This window comes from Anoplopoma fimbria, chromosome 11, assembly GCF_027596085.1.
Source record: "Anoplopoma fimbria isolate UVic2021 breed Golden Eagle Sablefish chromosome 11, Afim_UVic_2022, whole genome shotgun sequence".
NCBI classification, from domain to species: domain Eukaryota; kingdom Metazoa; phylum Chordata; class Actinopteri; order Perciformes; family Anoplopomatidae; genus Anoplopoma; species Anoplopoma fimbria.
The window spans coordinates 3,833,500-3,849,748 of record NC_072459.1 but is presented as its reverse complement, the minus strand read 5'-3'; the positions used below and the strand labels follow the sequence as shown (position 1 = coordinate 3,849,748).

Here is a 16,249-nt window from a genome sequence, read left to right as displayed (position 1 = left end):
ACACAAGGCCACTGCCTTACCGCAGGGCAATGGCAACAGGCATTCATTTTGACGTAATACTACACAAGAATAATAGAGATGAGAAACTGAAGAGGCGCGGCTCCGTCATTCAGATCTAAAAGGCTTCTTTTTTTTTTTTTTTTGCGATTTACAAAGTTAAATATTTTCTCTCTAGAGTTCAAACACATCATTCATTTGTAATTCACATGCTTTACAACTGGCATATTCTTTCAGTTCTGGTATTGCTGAATAGATAAAAAAAAAAACTATTTAAAATGCTACATAACATTTCTATCAGTCTCTGCTGCTTCTACTGTATTTGCTGCTTTGTGGGCTGATGAACTACAAAATCAGTGAACTCATTTTGTAAATGCTTGGAGTTAATCCCTCTGGCACCAAAGAGCATTCCATGATACGTTTAAAAGAAAAGGGCCGCTGCAACAAGACGCCTAATCACCACTACTGGAGGAACCCTGAACAATAAGAAAATAATCAGTAGAATAACAAAAAGGCTTTTAAGCAAAACCAATGCTTGATCCTTTGATTCAGTGATGTACAATAGGCACTTCAGATGCCCTCTTACCCACAGGGAGGATTCAGCTGCCGTGCAACTAGCCAGGGCTCTAATGAGGGGCCACAATTAAGCCCATTTATTCACATTAAGTGTGAACTGTAAGTGGGGCTGCAGTCAGTCGACGGACCTCGGTGCTTTTGTGTTACAAGAGCCGCTTTTATTCAGCAAACAAAGACGGAAAAAACACAAGCACCTAATGACCAAATCTCTTCTCAGAGACCTTCATACACACCGGCAGAAACACATACACACACATACACACACACACACACACACATACTCTTCCTCCCTCTCTAACAAACTGACTCAAAGGCTCCAACGCATCCAGGCTGAGTTGAGTCACTGCTTGACAGAACGGTGGGGGCGGGGTTAAGACAGACTGACAGTGGGGCTCCATCTCTATCCTCTTATTAACGCTTAACGAGTGCTTTCCTCATGCAATATTCATCTCCGCTAATATCATCCAAGCTCTGAGCCGAGCCTGCTACTTATGTAAGGCAATTATGTAAAATATCAGACAGGGCCCATGTTCAGAATCTGACTGGAAGAGAGATGCAGGACAATGACAGAGAGAACGAGGTGGTATGCAAGAGTGACTGAAGGCAGCAGAAACAATGAGAGACAAACAGGACGAGGGAATGAGTAACTTGCATGTCCTCTGATATGTAGAGCCAACGACCACATGTCCTTCAAAGGCAAGCGGTCGGTGGCATTAATGCAAACAATTCCCTCCCTGCCACCATCACTCCTTAAAGCCAGAGACGTCTGAGGACTCTTCAAGGTCAGTTAGGGAGAGCAAAGCAGGGGAAGTGATATCTTGATGCAGAAGGACTCACATCAGCACCACTTGTCCACTCATGACAAAGATAACAAAAAAAAACCAAACTGGAGACATTAGTTCCATAAATCCTTCCATCAGCATCTCAGTTCCTCACAAGAACAGAAACCCGAGACTCATACACAAATAAACAAACACACACTGATTTGCGCACACTTGCACGCACAACCCACCCCCCCTCAGGTCAAGGCCCTATGGGGGTCTGCACAGAAATAGGTCATTTGTCACACATGATGTCCCGGGGCAGGGGGATGCATTATAGATGAGCCCAAACAGCATGTCTCAGTGAGCACTCACCACACTGGAGGGAGCAGCAGGAGGTGGGCAGAGAGGGATGAGAACTCCTCAGGAAGGGGATTCATGGGTGTCATAAAGTAAGACAAAAATCACTGCTGGACACATTTCTGTTCATAAAGCAAAGAGAAGAGACCATTCAACCCGGCGCGGTCACAACTACAACTGTACCTTTCTCAACTTTTCACTGAATAGACTGGAATTAATTCAGGGGGGGGTTCTAATTTGTTATTCTCGTGTCTGCACCTGACTCTATAGCTAGCTAGCCATCTGCCTTGCATACGAGAGGTCCAGAAATCATCCACCCATTAGTCGTATTATGGATTTAATGCTTTGTTTGTAGACACAATTCCCACCCAATTATTGCACATTTTGTTTCCCCCCCCTCGCTTCAATTCTGTGATTATCAGCGGAGAATGTGGACTCAGGAAGTCTGCCGATCTACACTCAAAAAATCGCTTTTATTTGCAAAGACAAAGGCCCGAGGAGTGAAGCTGTTTGCTGTGGTTTCAGACAGACCTAAATGGAGAATAAGAGAGAAAGGAAGGGGCTGTGCTGGGAGAGAAGTGAGTGCAAAGTGTGGGGAATGAGAGAGACAAGTCTGCTGTCTTCTGCTGCACCCATCTGTTCTGAAAGTGCAGGTGGAGCCCTATTCACTCCACTCTGTGTGTGTGTGTGTGTGTGTGTGTGTGTGTGTGTGTGTGTGTGTGTGAGGGGGGCAGGAAGAAAGGAAGGGCAGCGAGAAAAAGGGAGTGGAGAGATGGAAGGGCAGGGATGGAGAAGGGAGGGCAGGGAGGGAGGAGGGGGAGAGAGGGGGTGGGGTGGGGGGGGGCTCTTGGTGATCTCTCCTGAAGGGGATAATGGGAGAGGAGCGCATTGCAATGGCTGCCATGTAGTACCCTCCCTGCACAATTAGCCAATCAGCAGCCCGCTCTGCCAGCCAGGAGGACGCATAAAAGAAGAACATTGCAGCAGAGGCACAGAAGGAGACTGCGAGAGGAGCAGGGAATTACACACAAAAACAGCAGAACCAGAACACCCTCCCCTGGACACACCCTGTTGAGGATCACTGCTTCTCTTTTTTTCTGAACCATCGCCCACGCCACTCGGAGAGAACGCTCTCCCTCATCATCATCCAGTAGAAAACCCCTTTCTCCTCATTTTCATCCTATAGAGGACACCTACAATCTCAGAGGGCTGAGATTCCTTGGCGAAGATTGTATTTTTTTCCTTTTTTTCTTTTTTTTTTCTTTTCATTTGGACTCCTGACAGAACACAAGGGCCGTATATTTTAAAGGCTGAAGAGCATATAGAGAGTCAGCCTCCAGATTCAAGACCAGCGGAAAGAAGGACCTAGATTTCTTTCATTGTACGTCAAGAATGGTTACTGTACGTATGACTCCATTTCTCTTGTGTTTGTGAAGCAGCGTGCTTACATTGTATCCCTTCATGGCAGATCTCTTACACACTACTATGCATGTACACATATGATGTAGCCATACACAGATTCATTTCTCACTGATATATACTTAGTGGTGATAAATGTTATATTTAAAGGAGCTCCATGTCTGTGCCCACATGCCAGAGCACTGAGGATGTTTGGGATTAGTGTCCTGTGTTTTTGTCCGATGTGCAGTGCCGTATCATTATGATAAGATTAACGATCGATAGCGGCAATTAGCCATCTCATACTGAGTGATGCGCCATGCCGGCTGCGCTCCAGCCTGCAGTCATCATGAGCGCTGGATAAAGTCGTTATCCTGCCATTTTAGATGGCTCAGCCTTTACGTTTCTGAACCACAGCCACTCCGAGCTGCCTCCACGTCGAAGCTTTGATTCTTTTCTTTTTTTTGACGAGATGATGCTGGAGTAAAGATGTAGGAATTCCGCAGCATTAGGGTGATGGAGATGGAGATGGAGATGGAGATGGAGATGGTTGAGTGTGGGGTGGGGGAGGACGGGCTTTCTTTGCCTGGCGCAGCACAAGGATGCTGGAGACGGGTTTCTGAGACAAAACATGATGCCTCGGAGGCTGAGGGCCCATCCAGCAAGGCAAAGGAGAAAAAAAAAAAAAAAAAAAAAAGGGTCGAGTCACTCCGGGAGGGGGAGGAGGAGGGAGGGAGAGAGGGAGGGAGGAGGGAGATTACGCATCCATTGGTTTGCATTGAATCAGACAAAGTCCAAAATTCCTCAGGGTCCTCGTTGCGATGCAACCGGAGTGAATGGGGATGGAGACCTCGGAGGACGCGCATGGACATCTCCATTTTAAGCGCGTTTCCCATCAAAGTACCCACAGCGCACACGTACAAGATGGCCATGCTGGCGGTGCGCGTGTCGGATAAAAGGGGATGTGAGCGGTGATAAATTAGCTTTGCTCGGATTGGGCGTGTCTCTGCTGGACTTGAGCACCAAACGAGGGCCTTGAAGCCTTCAGAAGGCCTCCTCCGCTTCACCCCTTGACACGGTGCACAGCAGAGAGAGCCAATTAAGACACATTTACATTTAGTTATGAAAGGAGATCAATGTGAAACCAGAGGATGCTGCTCGCTCACAGCTGCTTAAAACCCACATTCAATAAAGTGAATCAAAAAGAATCATAAACTATATTTATCAGTTTGTGGAATTATGAAATGATTAATTAGAATTGGAATTATCTCTACACGTGGTAAAATGTCCAGGCTGTGACGAATAGCAACACAAGATCCATAATTGAACACATAGAAGGAGGAGTGAGAGAAGGAGTGAGGCTCGTGAACAACTTCAACATCTTTCATTGTGTTTGAAATTATCTGATTATTGCTTGGGGGGGGGGAATAAATAGACGCAAAATGGAGATGGACAGCTCGTTGATTCATGGCCGCTGAGGCTCGGACTGTCCGTCCACTTGACACTCCTCCAATCCCAGTTTTTTTATTCTCTCTTTGTTGTGCATCACCTATTGTCCCTCCTCACAGCACGAGACAGAAGCCCACCGACAGAGGACAGATCCCCGACACATGGTCCGCAGTCCTCCATGCCTGTACCGCAGTGCCAAGCACATAAAAGCGTTGAGTCAGATAACCTATCCAAGGCACTTACACAATTCAAGGACAAGGGCAGCCGAGGCCATCACTGTAAACCAGGCTAAACTGTTGTTCCACGCTGAGTTTAAAGTACACAATTAAATGTAAATATTTCAGATAAAAAGGACATTTTTTTTTAATCTCAGTCCAAAATTAAAATAAAAAACACACCAAAAGGCTCCATGTGGTGTTTTATCTTTGCAGTTAAGGCTTGGCCTGTGTAAATGATATGAGTTAAATGTAATTATGTTATGTAAGCGGTGGTTCGCCTCCTGTTGCCAACGACTTCATGTAATTATCAGCAACAAATATAAAAGCTTTAGGGAAGAAAGAGGTGAAAGTACCCTCCCTCTCCGAGAATGAATATGTTGAGCTCGTGCATCTTACAATTTAAATATTATGTACAGCTTTAATACTGTTAATATCGATTTACAATTTTCTTCAGCGTTTTGGAAAAACTCTCGTTTGCTCTGATAATTTATGGCCATTCTCACTGTGCTCTTCCAGTTAAAGCCAGTTTACTCAGCTTTTCTTTTTTTTTTTTTTAAATACAACTATCAAGTCGGTTAATGCTTTTTTTAGGGGAAAAACATTACAAATCAGTGAATACATATGGGATTGATGGTGTTTGATTTGACCTATCATGGTGTCTTTGACTTGTGGCTGGCAACTGTAACAGTCATTGTTCCCGGAGAGTCCTGCAGCCCTCTGGCCACGACACAAAGCGCCACTGTTTACATTAATATTCATAGTGCTGCCATGGCCTCTGCGAGGGAGACGAGCAGGGACGGGTGGCTCTTTTGTTTGCTCCTTTCAATACGTTTATTCAGCAAAAAGGGCGCTCTGGCTCATGAATGCCTGCAGAGCTCACAGTCTTGCCTCTTTTTTTATTATAAGGGGGCTAAAATAAGTGAACCGGAGATGCTGAGGGATTTTTGGTCAAATAAAAATATATATATACATATTTTTTTTCTTATTTATTAATTACTCGAATAAAACGTTTTCAAATGAAATAAAAGCTAGAATAACAGGGCTCGGTGGTCTTTGCTGGATCCACGGGCCTCTGTGGCCTCCAGCCAGACCGCCGAAAGCCACTCCCTTTTTCAGCACGCTGGATAGCTCCCCGCATGCTGCAAGGACTTGCAGGACACGTTTGTCTCCCCGAGTCTTTGACGCTGTCTGCTTCCATCTTATCACAAAGCAGCGCGTACGCAGAGAGCTGGAGTCTTTTAGAAATGGTTTATTTTTAGTCTGCGGAGCGGAGGATGGGGAGGATGGGGAGGATAGGACGGAGCTCCGGTGCTCGGCTGACGGGGGGCTGTGACTCCTGTCGGCCTGTTGTTTTACAGCTGCCACCATGATCCTTTAAGCTGCAGAGAGTGTGGCTAATGCCCTTTGTTTGGGATAATCCAGTAATCTGTGTTATTTAGAGGGGCTCATTTACACTTCAGCCTAGCATTCACTTTTAATTCATGCCTTCCAGAAAGAAAGAAAAAAAAACTTAATATAATGCATTATATTATGGACTAAAGAGAAGGTTATGTGGTAAAAGGAGAAATCATTATGATCATTGTTAGTTTCAAAGATCCAGGTGGTGAGGTCTTCTTTCATTATTTGTTTTAACACAAATATACAATAAGTATGTATAATACACACATACAGTTAGTGAATTTAAATCTAAACTAAGCCTGGAATTCCCAAATCCTTTTTTTGCTGGAACTGCATGCCAAAACAAAATACTGAAGGTGACCATGTCATTTTCTCTCTTGTTACATCTCACATTCAAATTGTGATTGTCGGTGCACTGTAACATGTAACGAGGCAAATCTCATGTTATGACTTAAACTGGGAGCCGAGTATTCTTCTGTACATTATAGCCTCCAGTGCTGTGCTGCATTTGGAGCAGAACTGAATTGGGGGAAAGCGGTTTATAGTCATCCTAAGACAAGAGAACATTGACTGCATTAACATTAAGCCATGTAATGCATTCTGCGTGTTGTAATTTAATGGTGTACAGTGTAGGTGGCGGTACGTGTGCTTGGCAGTGGAGGCAGGGCTCTTGTTTGCGTGCAAGTCTGGGTTCATGTGTTTGGCAGAGGAGGCAGGGCTCTTGTTTGCGTGCAAGTCTGGGACCATGTGTGGGTGATGCTGATGCAGTACATTAAATATTAAGGGAGATCTCACAGAACCCCAAAATAGAAAAAAAGCGTGTGGGACACAAAGTGCTAACCTAACAACTGGAATGTTTTAGGAATTATAAGAGAGGATTTAAAAGAAAAATGATTATTTTTATGTCAGGTTTTCATCCTAATTAGATAGCCTATAGGAAGTATGTCGAGAGCGAAGGGGAAATTATATTTGCACCCAGTACTTCATGCGGTTCTCCTATAGTGGACGTTTTTATTGTCTCCAGTAGTGGAAAATGTCTGGAGCCTGGAGTAGATCTATACTGGGCGTGTTAGGATTATTCATGCTCTCGTAGGCTACAGCATCACAATGATTTATTGTCTCGTTGTCATAGTAATGGGGTTACTGCTTACCAAACTCTAGACTATTTGATTTTCGTCGTTGGAATATGAAATATGAAAAAACCCTCTCTGTTTTATGTATTTTGTTTTAAAGCATGCTGCTCCGTATGAAAATCTTCATCTTACAGTTGCTGCTTGTGTCAGCCACTCTTATGTGCCCATCCCTTCCTCAGTGGGTCTGTGAATTATATAACTTCACACTGTTCACTGAGGATGTGTGTTCTGCCATGTTGAGGGTTATTTCAGTTGGCGAGTCAAATTTTCCCTAATATGTTGTTTCTTTTCTCCTTCAAAATGCTTTTTGTCATATTTGGGACATATTCAGTTGCTCATATTTCCAGTTAGTCAGATGCATCACAACACATAACAGTGTACATTTAATGCAACATAACAGCTCGATTCCACCTTTTTTTTGTCAGCACGTGTTAATCGTATCATAATTCACAATGGCATGAAAAACAGAGTCAGCGGGCATTTTAGCCAGAGCATCAACATCTTGTGACAGATTGCTATCAATGTTGCACCGCTTTGTGCGTAGATGTGCGTAGATGTGCGTCTGAAGTATTTTATTTTTAGGCTGTCTTAAATCTGTCACTGTGCTTCTTCTCCCCTTGTCTTTATCAATTTGACTTGCTGATATTCACTGCTCCTGCAAAGCCATATAATATTAATACACGGAGGAGAAAACGTCTGACCTGCATATCTGCTCCTAATAAGCATAGACACAAACGCGCTGAAAGTAAGAAAGCCATTCAGCCATTAGAAACAATGCAGTCTTTGAGGGGCTGTTACCTGGGCAACCTGAGACGAGGTGAGGCTCAAAGCAAGACGGCAGGTTTCAGAGACAAGGAGAAAAGGCAGGTTAGACAGAGCCACTCGCAGACGCTGGAAAAGGAGAGAGACCGCACATAGATGTGAAGAAATTAATTATTCTAGTGATGTGATGATAACACAGAAACGCAGCCCATACAAACACAAAATGTTGGTGGATTTACAAGATATGGAAAGCTGAGGGAACAAAAATGAAGCTTGTTTTGTATTAATAGAGAACATAATCCAAAGAGCCACAGGGGCATAAATAATGTTTATGTTTTAATGACACCAACAGTATTTCTCAACGAAGTCAGGAAATTCACTGATCACATTTTTAAATGATTGTTATTCTTATTGACAAACATAACACCAACAGTCAGAGATTTGCAACAGCTCAAATCAACAATCTGACTGGATATGAATTCAAACTGTTTATCCAAAAACTGTACCGTTGTTTGTGAGAAGGAACAAAGAGATTCAAATGCATCGAAATTCAAGAATTCTGCAAATGCACACACATGGTAATGTTAAAGAGGCTAATTTGAGTTGTTTGAGTCAACAATGGTAAGCTAACTCAAAATATAAATCAAATATTACATTTATTGATGAACATTAAAATAACACAGGTGCAAATAAACAAAGCCAGTAGTTATGTTCAAAATGTGCACAATAAAATAGGATGTAAAATTAAGATTTTCAGTACATACCACTAGGATATTAGACATGATTTTGTGATTCAAACAGCTGAACAAATCAGTGCAGGTTTTTGGTTTTCCATGTGGATTCATACTGGAAGCAATGATCCAGAGATCTGGGTGTGGAGAGTGAGGGAAGGGAAAGTGAAAGTGGAGCATGAAGTTTAGTTTCTGGCCACACAGATTATCCTTGAGGAGCCCCTGTGGATCAAATTAAGCAACACGGTTTACTCCAGCAACACAAACACTTCTCTGTGCACTAACTCACACCCGTACTCCACCTACAAAAACAAGGTCAGTTGACCAATAAGAAACCGGAACTTATTGTTGAACCAAACATTGATATTCCTCATTTCTTGGAGGGCAAAATCAATTTAATAACGTCACTCCTCCTGTTGTCCGTCATCTCGACACCTGCCACCCCAATCTCCCCCATCCGAACACACCACCATCACTATTATCATCCCTGTGTAATGATGTAATGGGGTTTGACCCTGGAAGAGAGCAAGGGGGAGGGGAGGAGTAAGGAAAAAGGGACTGTGACATCTGCAGGACCAGAGGCAGGGAGCGGGGAGGAGGAAGGATGGGGGGAGAATGGGGGAGGGGAGGCCATAAATCAGACCTCGTAGCCATTTTAGCAATGCTGATTCCTGACCTTTCCCTCTGACAGTGACAGAGTGGACAGCCTGCGTGTGTCGTTCAGATTCGTGCGTGCATTATAAGTTGAATATTAACACATGCACATTTATTTGGCCGTATATCTGCGGTGTGTTTTTGCGCCTCTTTGTGAACCATGAATGTAACCCCACCCTCTTCCTCAGCAGATAATCAGCACCATGGAAACCCAGGTGTCCAACGGTCCAAGCGGAACCAGTCTGCCTAATGGTCCAGTCATTAGCACCAACGGCTCCACAGACGACAGCAAAACCAACCTGATCGTCAACTATCTGCCTCAGAACATGACCCAGGAAGAGTTCAAAAGTTTGTTTGGTAGCATCGGAGAGATTGAATCCTGCAAGCTCGTCAGAGACAAGATAACAGGTACGACGCTTTGTGCAGTTTGGGAAAAGAAACCACCAATCTACGACTGGGTTTGATAATCTCTAACCCCACTGTCTTGTTCTTTGTCTCCAGGTCAGAGCTTGGGATATGGCTTTGTAAACTATGTGGATCCAAATGATGCAGATAAGGCCATCAACACACTCAATGGTCTCAAACTGCAGACTAAAACAATCAAGGTGAGAAGACCTCTACTCTCTACAATAATCACTCCCATCTTTTTTTTTCTTCTTGAAGACGTGCTAGACAAAAAGAAAGGAAGTGGAGATTTTGTCAAGGAGAGGAGAGGGGAGGGGTGGGGGGTGAGAGGTGGCGACAGACGTGACAGAGGGAGGGGAGGAAAATGGCGAGGAGGAGGAGGCAGAAGGGAGCGGTGGCCAGAACAAAGGAAGAGGGAGAAAAGAGCAGGAGAGAGTGGAGGTCAGAAAGCAAGGGGCGGACAGCATGCAGAGGTTATTGTGATGGAAATGTAATTAGGAAGTCTGACTGCGGTGCACTAGGGTCAGTCCTGGTTACCCCATCTGCCTCCAATCTAGGCTAATTAGGGGGCTTCTTTGTCCCAAAATCAGATGAGGGAAAGAGGGGGCATATTGTTAGACACTACTTCTTCCACCCCCACCCCCCCTCCGACCGGATCAAAGTAGATCATAGATTGAGACAAACTGAAGGATTGAGAAATCAAATCTCTGAGAGAGCAGAGCAGGTGATCCTCCAACAGCTGCCAACGAACACGGACGTTCATTCTGATGAACGACTGATCAAACAGCCAGCTCTCAGCGGGAACAGAGCTGGACTCAGTCCTTTTCTAAAATATTTGTGTAAAATGTAATTTAATACTTCTTACTCTGGAACAACCAGGGTAGTAAAAGTGTTTACATTCATGACAATTATTATATATATTATATGATATTGTTGATTTTGATTTAATAATCACTTGATGTATCTATACATAGACTGCTCTGTCTATAAAGAACTTCTCAGATGTAAAAAAAACATTTCTTCTGGTCAATAGCATAGTTTTATATTAATCTGATTTAGCAGGAGACTTCAGCAGAGAGGGGTGAGGCTGTGAGGGAGGGGGGGCAGCAGTAGGAGGGTAGGGGGGTAGCTCAGAGAGCAGAATGCCAATGACAGGATTAGAGGCCATATGGGCTTCAGGCACCATCTGTACTGTGGGAGCGACGGGGAGAGGGTTAATTATAGGGCAGCCTTTGCTCCCCGAACACAGCAACTCCCCCCTGACTCATCCAGAAGACCCTAATCACTGCACAACACAACCCTCCTGCTCATACAGTCCGTCTGTGTACACAATAGACACTGGTGCTCAGTACTGATGGATGAAATCAGAACACCTGTATTCATCAGAAACATACAAGCCCTTTTAATTCGCATCAGAGCTCCCTTTGTGCCTGTGCGCCGAGCAAAGTCAACTCTAAAGCTGATAATACTTCCAAAAATGAACAAACATTTATGTTTTATCACACCAATACATATGTGTGAACAGAGTGTTTGAAAGTTGTCGAGCATCCTGCAAGTCTTGTGAGGCTCTTACATTGTTTGCTGTTTGCCAGTCGAGCTGTTCTCTCCCAGAGGATAGAGACAAAGGAAGGAGGCAGGACGAGGAGGGCAGCTCAGCCTATCTCACACAACACTCACTCTGTCTCTCCGTCACACACAAACACAGCACTGACTACAATGCACTGACTGGATTATCTATCACACATGTTCACAGGCTCCCATGAACACCAGAAAATCGGGAATGAGTGTATGGCTTTTTTTTCTTTCTTCTTTTACATCAATTAGATAAGATGTATGTAAAATGCTAACAGAAAACCATAAGGGATGTAAACACAGACGCACCAAAAAACGTCTGCGCACTAATTAAGTCACCAGTGGATTCAGAAAAACACACCAACTAAGGCTGATGTGTGATACAGTGGAAAACAAAGCTGACACTCGGGCTTGTTAGCTGATGACTGGTTTCAGTCTGGGTAATGGTTACAGTCTTCACAGTGTGTCTGTGACGTCTCGGTGCGAGCTTAAAGCCGCTGATTAAGTCCACAGATAGCTAAGAGGCAGTTGGGTCTGTGGAGAGGGCGAATGAGGAGAAATCAGCAGGAGTCAAATGGGGGAATATATGTTGGGAACTCACTCCATGAACATCAGGTCTCTCTGGGATGTTCATGGAGTTTTCCTGTTTTTTCCTCAGATTTAAGCCCTCTGAGACAAACTTGTGATTTGGTCGTATGTATAAACATATATAACGCACTCACTGATACATTTATTTGGTGTTATAGGTATCTTATGCCCGGCCAAGCTCGGCTTCTATTCGTGATGCCAACCTTTACGTGAGTGGGCTCCCTAAAACCATGAGCCAGAAGGACATGGAGCAGCTGTTCTCCCAATACGGTCGCATCATCACATCCCGCATCCTAGTGGACCAGGTCACAGGTATAGCCTTATTTCACTTCCCAAGCTGTCACTCCGGCGCCATTTCTACCTCCGAATTAAAAGACTGGTTCGCCGCAGTGCTCCTTGACGCCAAGGTGGTAACATTGTTTTCTTATTCTTAATCGGAGCAGGCATATCACGAGGAGTGGGCTTCATCCGGTTTGACAAGCGAAACGAGGCGGAGGAGGCCATCAAAGGTCTGAACGGACAGAAGCCTTTGGGCGCCGCCGAGCCCATCACTGTCAAGTTCGCCAACAATCCGAGCCAGAAGACGGGCCAGGCCTTACTGACTCAGCTGTACCAGACTGCTGCCCGCCGCTACACGGGGCCTCTGCACCACCAGACTCAGCGTTTCAGGTACTGAACATTTTGGCAACCTCACACCACCTAGAGAAGAAAAATCAATCAGATGAAGTGGCACACCCGGAAAACAGCAAATGTGGTCTCATTTTATAATAAGGACAACTGTGTAATCAAAATCATTCAAAATATCTGTCAATATTAACACAACTTATTAGTCAACTGTTCCTTTAATCAATATTATAGCTTCACAGTACAGAAGGAATTGGCAATATTGCATTGTCCCCCCTTCTCACTCTTTCTCTCTGACTTTCTTTTAAACTGCAGCATGATCCCTTCACTTGGAAAGGGACCAGATCCAAATAACAGCTCAAAACCAATGTAAGAGACCAGACTTTTCCAAATACGATAAAAAACTATAGCTAAATAATCTTGGTTTAAGAAGAATAACACTGAACCTAGTTTGCCTATACTTCATAGGCGCCATAGAGAGTAAAAATGCCGGTAATTTTGAATAAAGGTTCAAAAGGTGTGAAAGACAAAGGCTTCAAGTATTCAATATTTTCATGTAACAACCCAAAACAAGTGTAGATACGCTTTCAGGTTGGACTGCTCACTTACTCAGTATGGATACTTATTTATAACCAGTAGATGCTACATTTAAACTATTAAAGGGGAGTCTATTTTGGGAGCTTAACCAATAGAAATCACAATGAAGAATAAATACCAGCTGAGACACATACTCACAGGACTATTTTACACGCCATCAGTTTGTGGTTGGATGGTTTGGGGCTGCGCTGCAGTGGAGGATGCCCTCTGGAGGCCAGCTGGTGAAGGAGCAACATGTTAACTGAAAGCCCCCCTTCCTTGTAGATCTCATAACTAACTTCTGCATCCCCTTCATTCTCCCTCTTGCGTTGCAGACTCGACAATTTACTAAACGCCAGCTACGGAGTCAAGAGGTAAATGCCAAAGGTGTATTTTCAAAAGCATCCATGCCAAAATAAAACCTCAAACAAAGTGCCTGGAATACCGCCTGCTGACTTCATCTCCAAATCAAATACAAAGGCCATAATTTTTAGTATCCACTGCCCATTTAAACCATGTTACAGAAGCAGCCCAGACAACAAAATACTATCTGCGATTGCACTAAGCAACGATGCAAGCTTCTAACAGCAGGGTATTCTGGCATGGCTTTGTTTAACCTTTTCGTTCTTTTAATTTAATTAATAGAAATAATTTCTATGTATTTATTTATGAACTAACATTGTCAGTTTCAGTTGCTTTAATGTCCCCTTTTTTTCACCAGCATGGACATACCAGATTCCGTTTGCGTCTCCTCTGTTTGCTCCAGTTTGTGTATGATTTGATTCCAATTTGCTTTTCATCCCTCTCTAGGTTTCTGTGTTTTGTTCAATACCGTGATTTCTGTTGAACATTGTGATTCATGTGTTTAATTCTTCCAGAGGCTTTGGTCAGCAGAGAAAATATTCACATTGTGTGGGCGTCTGTGTCTCAGGGCACACAGTGTCATTTTGTTTGAGAGCGGGTAGTTTGGAGCCGCTGTGGTGCCCACACATATTTATCTACTTACTGTTCAGCAGAGGGGATGGAGATGGTGTCCCCCGACTCCAATCATTCCTCACAGAAACATGCCCATAAAGAGACAGTGTAGACGACTGAATCCTGTGTGGAACTTCAGAATGACACCCATGGTAGCTCTCCTACTCTCTTCCCCAGATTCTCCCCCATCACCATTGACAGCATGACCAGCCTGGCCGGGGTCAACCTCACTGGTCCAACTGGAGCCGGCTGGTGCATCTTTGTGTACAACCTGTCCCCCGAGGCGGACGAGAGCGTCCTGTGGCAGCTCTTCGGGCCTTTCGGCGCCGTCACCAACGTCAAGGTCATCCGTGACTTCACCACCAACAAATGTAAGGGCTTTGGCTTTGTCACCATGACCAACTACGACGAAGCCGCCATGGCTATCGCTAGCCTCAACGGCTACCGCCTGGGTGACCGCGTGCTGCAGGTTTCCTTCAAGACCAGCAAGCAGCACAAGGCCTGAGAGAGAGGCGGCTGGCAGCAGCTCCTTCCACCTGCAGGGAGCAAAACCCGAGCTCCCTGTCTCATCACTCTACATGGGCCTGGACTGAGTCTCTCTCTGACACATTCTCACACAAATACATAATATATTATCAAAGACATGCAGATACACGCAGACACGCACAGACATGAGCAGACATATCCATAAGCGCAGGCATACACGAGTCAGAGTATCAAACAAACACACTAGTGGAGTTTTTCTTTTCTCTTTACACAACATGCTAGTCCTTCCCTGTATTTGCCTGGATTGAATTAGAAGGGGTACGTAGCTGGTTTGTTGGGGAGGGGCGAGAGCTATCTATTTAGGAGACAGTCTAACGAATGTGACAGAGAATGTGTACTGAGTGCTTTGATTGAATTCAGGCAAATAATGACAACTGATGAACAAAACGATCAAAAAAATTTAAATGAACGAATATGTGCAATTTACCCAAACTCTTACCCCACCATCTCTCCTATTATCTTGCTGGAGAGGATGTAGTCACTTTTTTACACTTGGGCATTTTGAATCAGCGATTTTTTTAGATCAAAGAAAATGAAATTAAAAAACAGTGTTCTCTTATATACGTCTATTAAAATATAACTATATATTCAATATTTAAGGTGGTTATAATAGCCGAGTATGTAAGCATTTTCTAGAAACTTTGACTACTGTTTCCTGACCTGAATTAGGTGGTGCCTAGCGTAAAGGCAGTTTCTCTACCCTGTGCGAGCTCGTTAGCTCAGACCCAACAAGATTTAGGCGAACCAATGAATACTGGTCACAGAAAAGAGAAGTCCGAAGCCATCAGAATCCCTCTTTCCCCTCACAGTCTCACACCGAACAACATTAAGAGTACACATCAATACCTAGAAGATATATTTAGTCCACAAAAAACATGAAAAGATTTCCTGTATTTCTTCGAATCTATCCTCAGGATGGATTGAAGCAGACTGTCTGTGAACTTAGAGCAGAGTGGCAGTGCTCCCATGGCGACAGCGCTCATTAGTAAATCTCTAGTGGGCGAGAGAGTGACGACGAGTTGGAGGGGGAAACCGTTTCACCATAACACGGCCACGTCAAAAGGAAAATACCGGTGTTTTTTTCCCTTTTTGCATAATTTCTTCATTGCACCTGTATCTTATTATTATTATTATTATCCACAGGCCATTTTACTTTGCATGGCTTCGTCAGCCACGATTCGGTGTGATATCCCTTTAACTGAGAGGCCATCTGGTGTGAAGAGGTCAAGAGAAAAACAAACAACGCGTCTAAATTATATTGTTCTTTCTGACATGTTTTGATTATGAATGTGACTGTGCTCCAGGCAGGTTAAGTCTTCAGATCCATTTAGACAAATGGAAGCAGGAAATGATGACCCAAGTAGCTGCTACAAGTAACTCTAAGTAAAATGTCAAACCACACACCCCATGGACGGTCTAGGCTGGTCTGCAGAGACACATCACAGACGAGCAAAAACTCAAGAGCACCGGTATTATTCTTCCGTCTAGTGCACAGATAGAAACTCCCCGAAATAACGAGGTCAAAT

General features: G+C 44.0%; 1 protein-coding gene across 3 annotated transcripts; it reads left to right on the top strand.

Annotated features, from left to right (window-relative positions):
* The first annotated feature begins 3,086 nt into the window (after nucleotides 1-3,086).
* On the top strand, nucleotides 3,087-14,682 carry elavl3 (ELAV like neuron-specific RNA binding protein 3). Of its 3 annotated transcripts, none has more exons than XM_054607396.1 (7): nucleotides 3,087-3,095; nucleotides 9,629-9,845; nucleotides 9,939-10,042; nucleotides 12,161-12,314; nucleotides 12,443-12,671; nucleotides 13,538-13,576; nucleotides 14,355-14,682. In XM_054607396.1, exons 1-7 carry the CDS (start codon nucleotides 3,087-3,089, stop codon nucleotides 14,680-14,682), a joined length of 1,080 nt encoding a protein of 359 aa, XP_054463371.1. The 3 variants fall into 3 exon arrangements, with proteins under 3 accessions (XP_054463371.1, XP_054463370.1, XP_054463372.1); XM_054607395.1 differs by having other exon boundaries at nucleotides 14,334-14,682; XM_054607397.1 differs by lacking the exon at nucleotides 13,538-13,576 and having other exon boundaries at nucleotides 12,446-12,671.
* The last annotated feature ends 1,567 nt before the right edge of the window (nucleotides 14,683-16,249 follow it).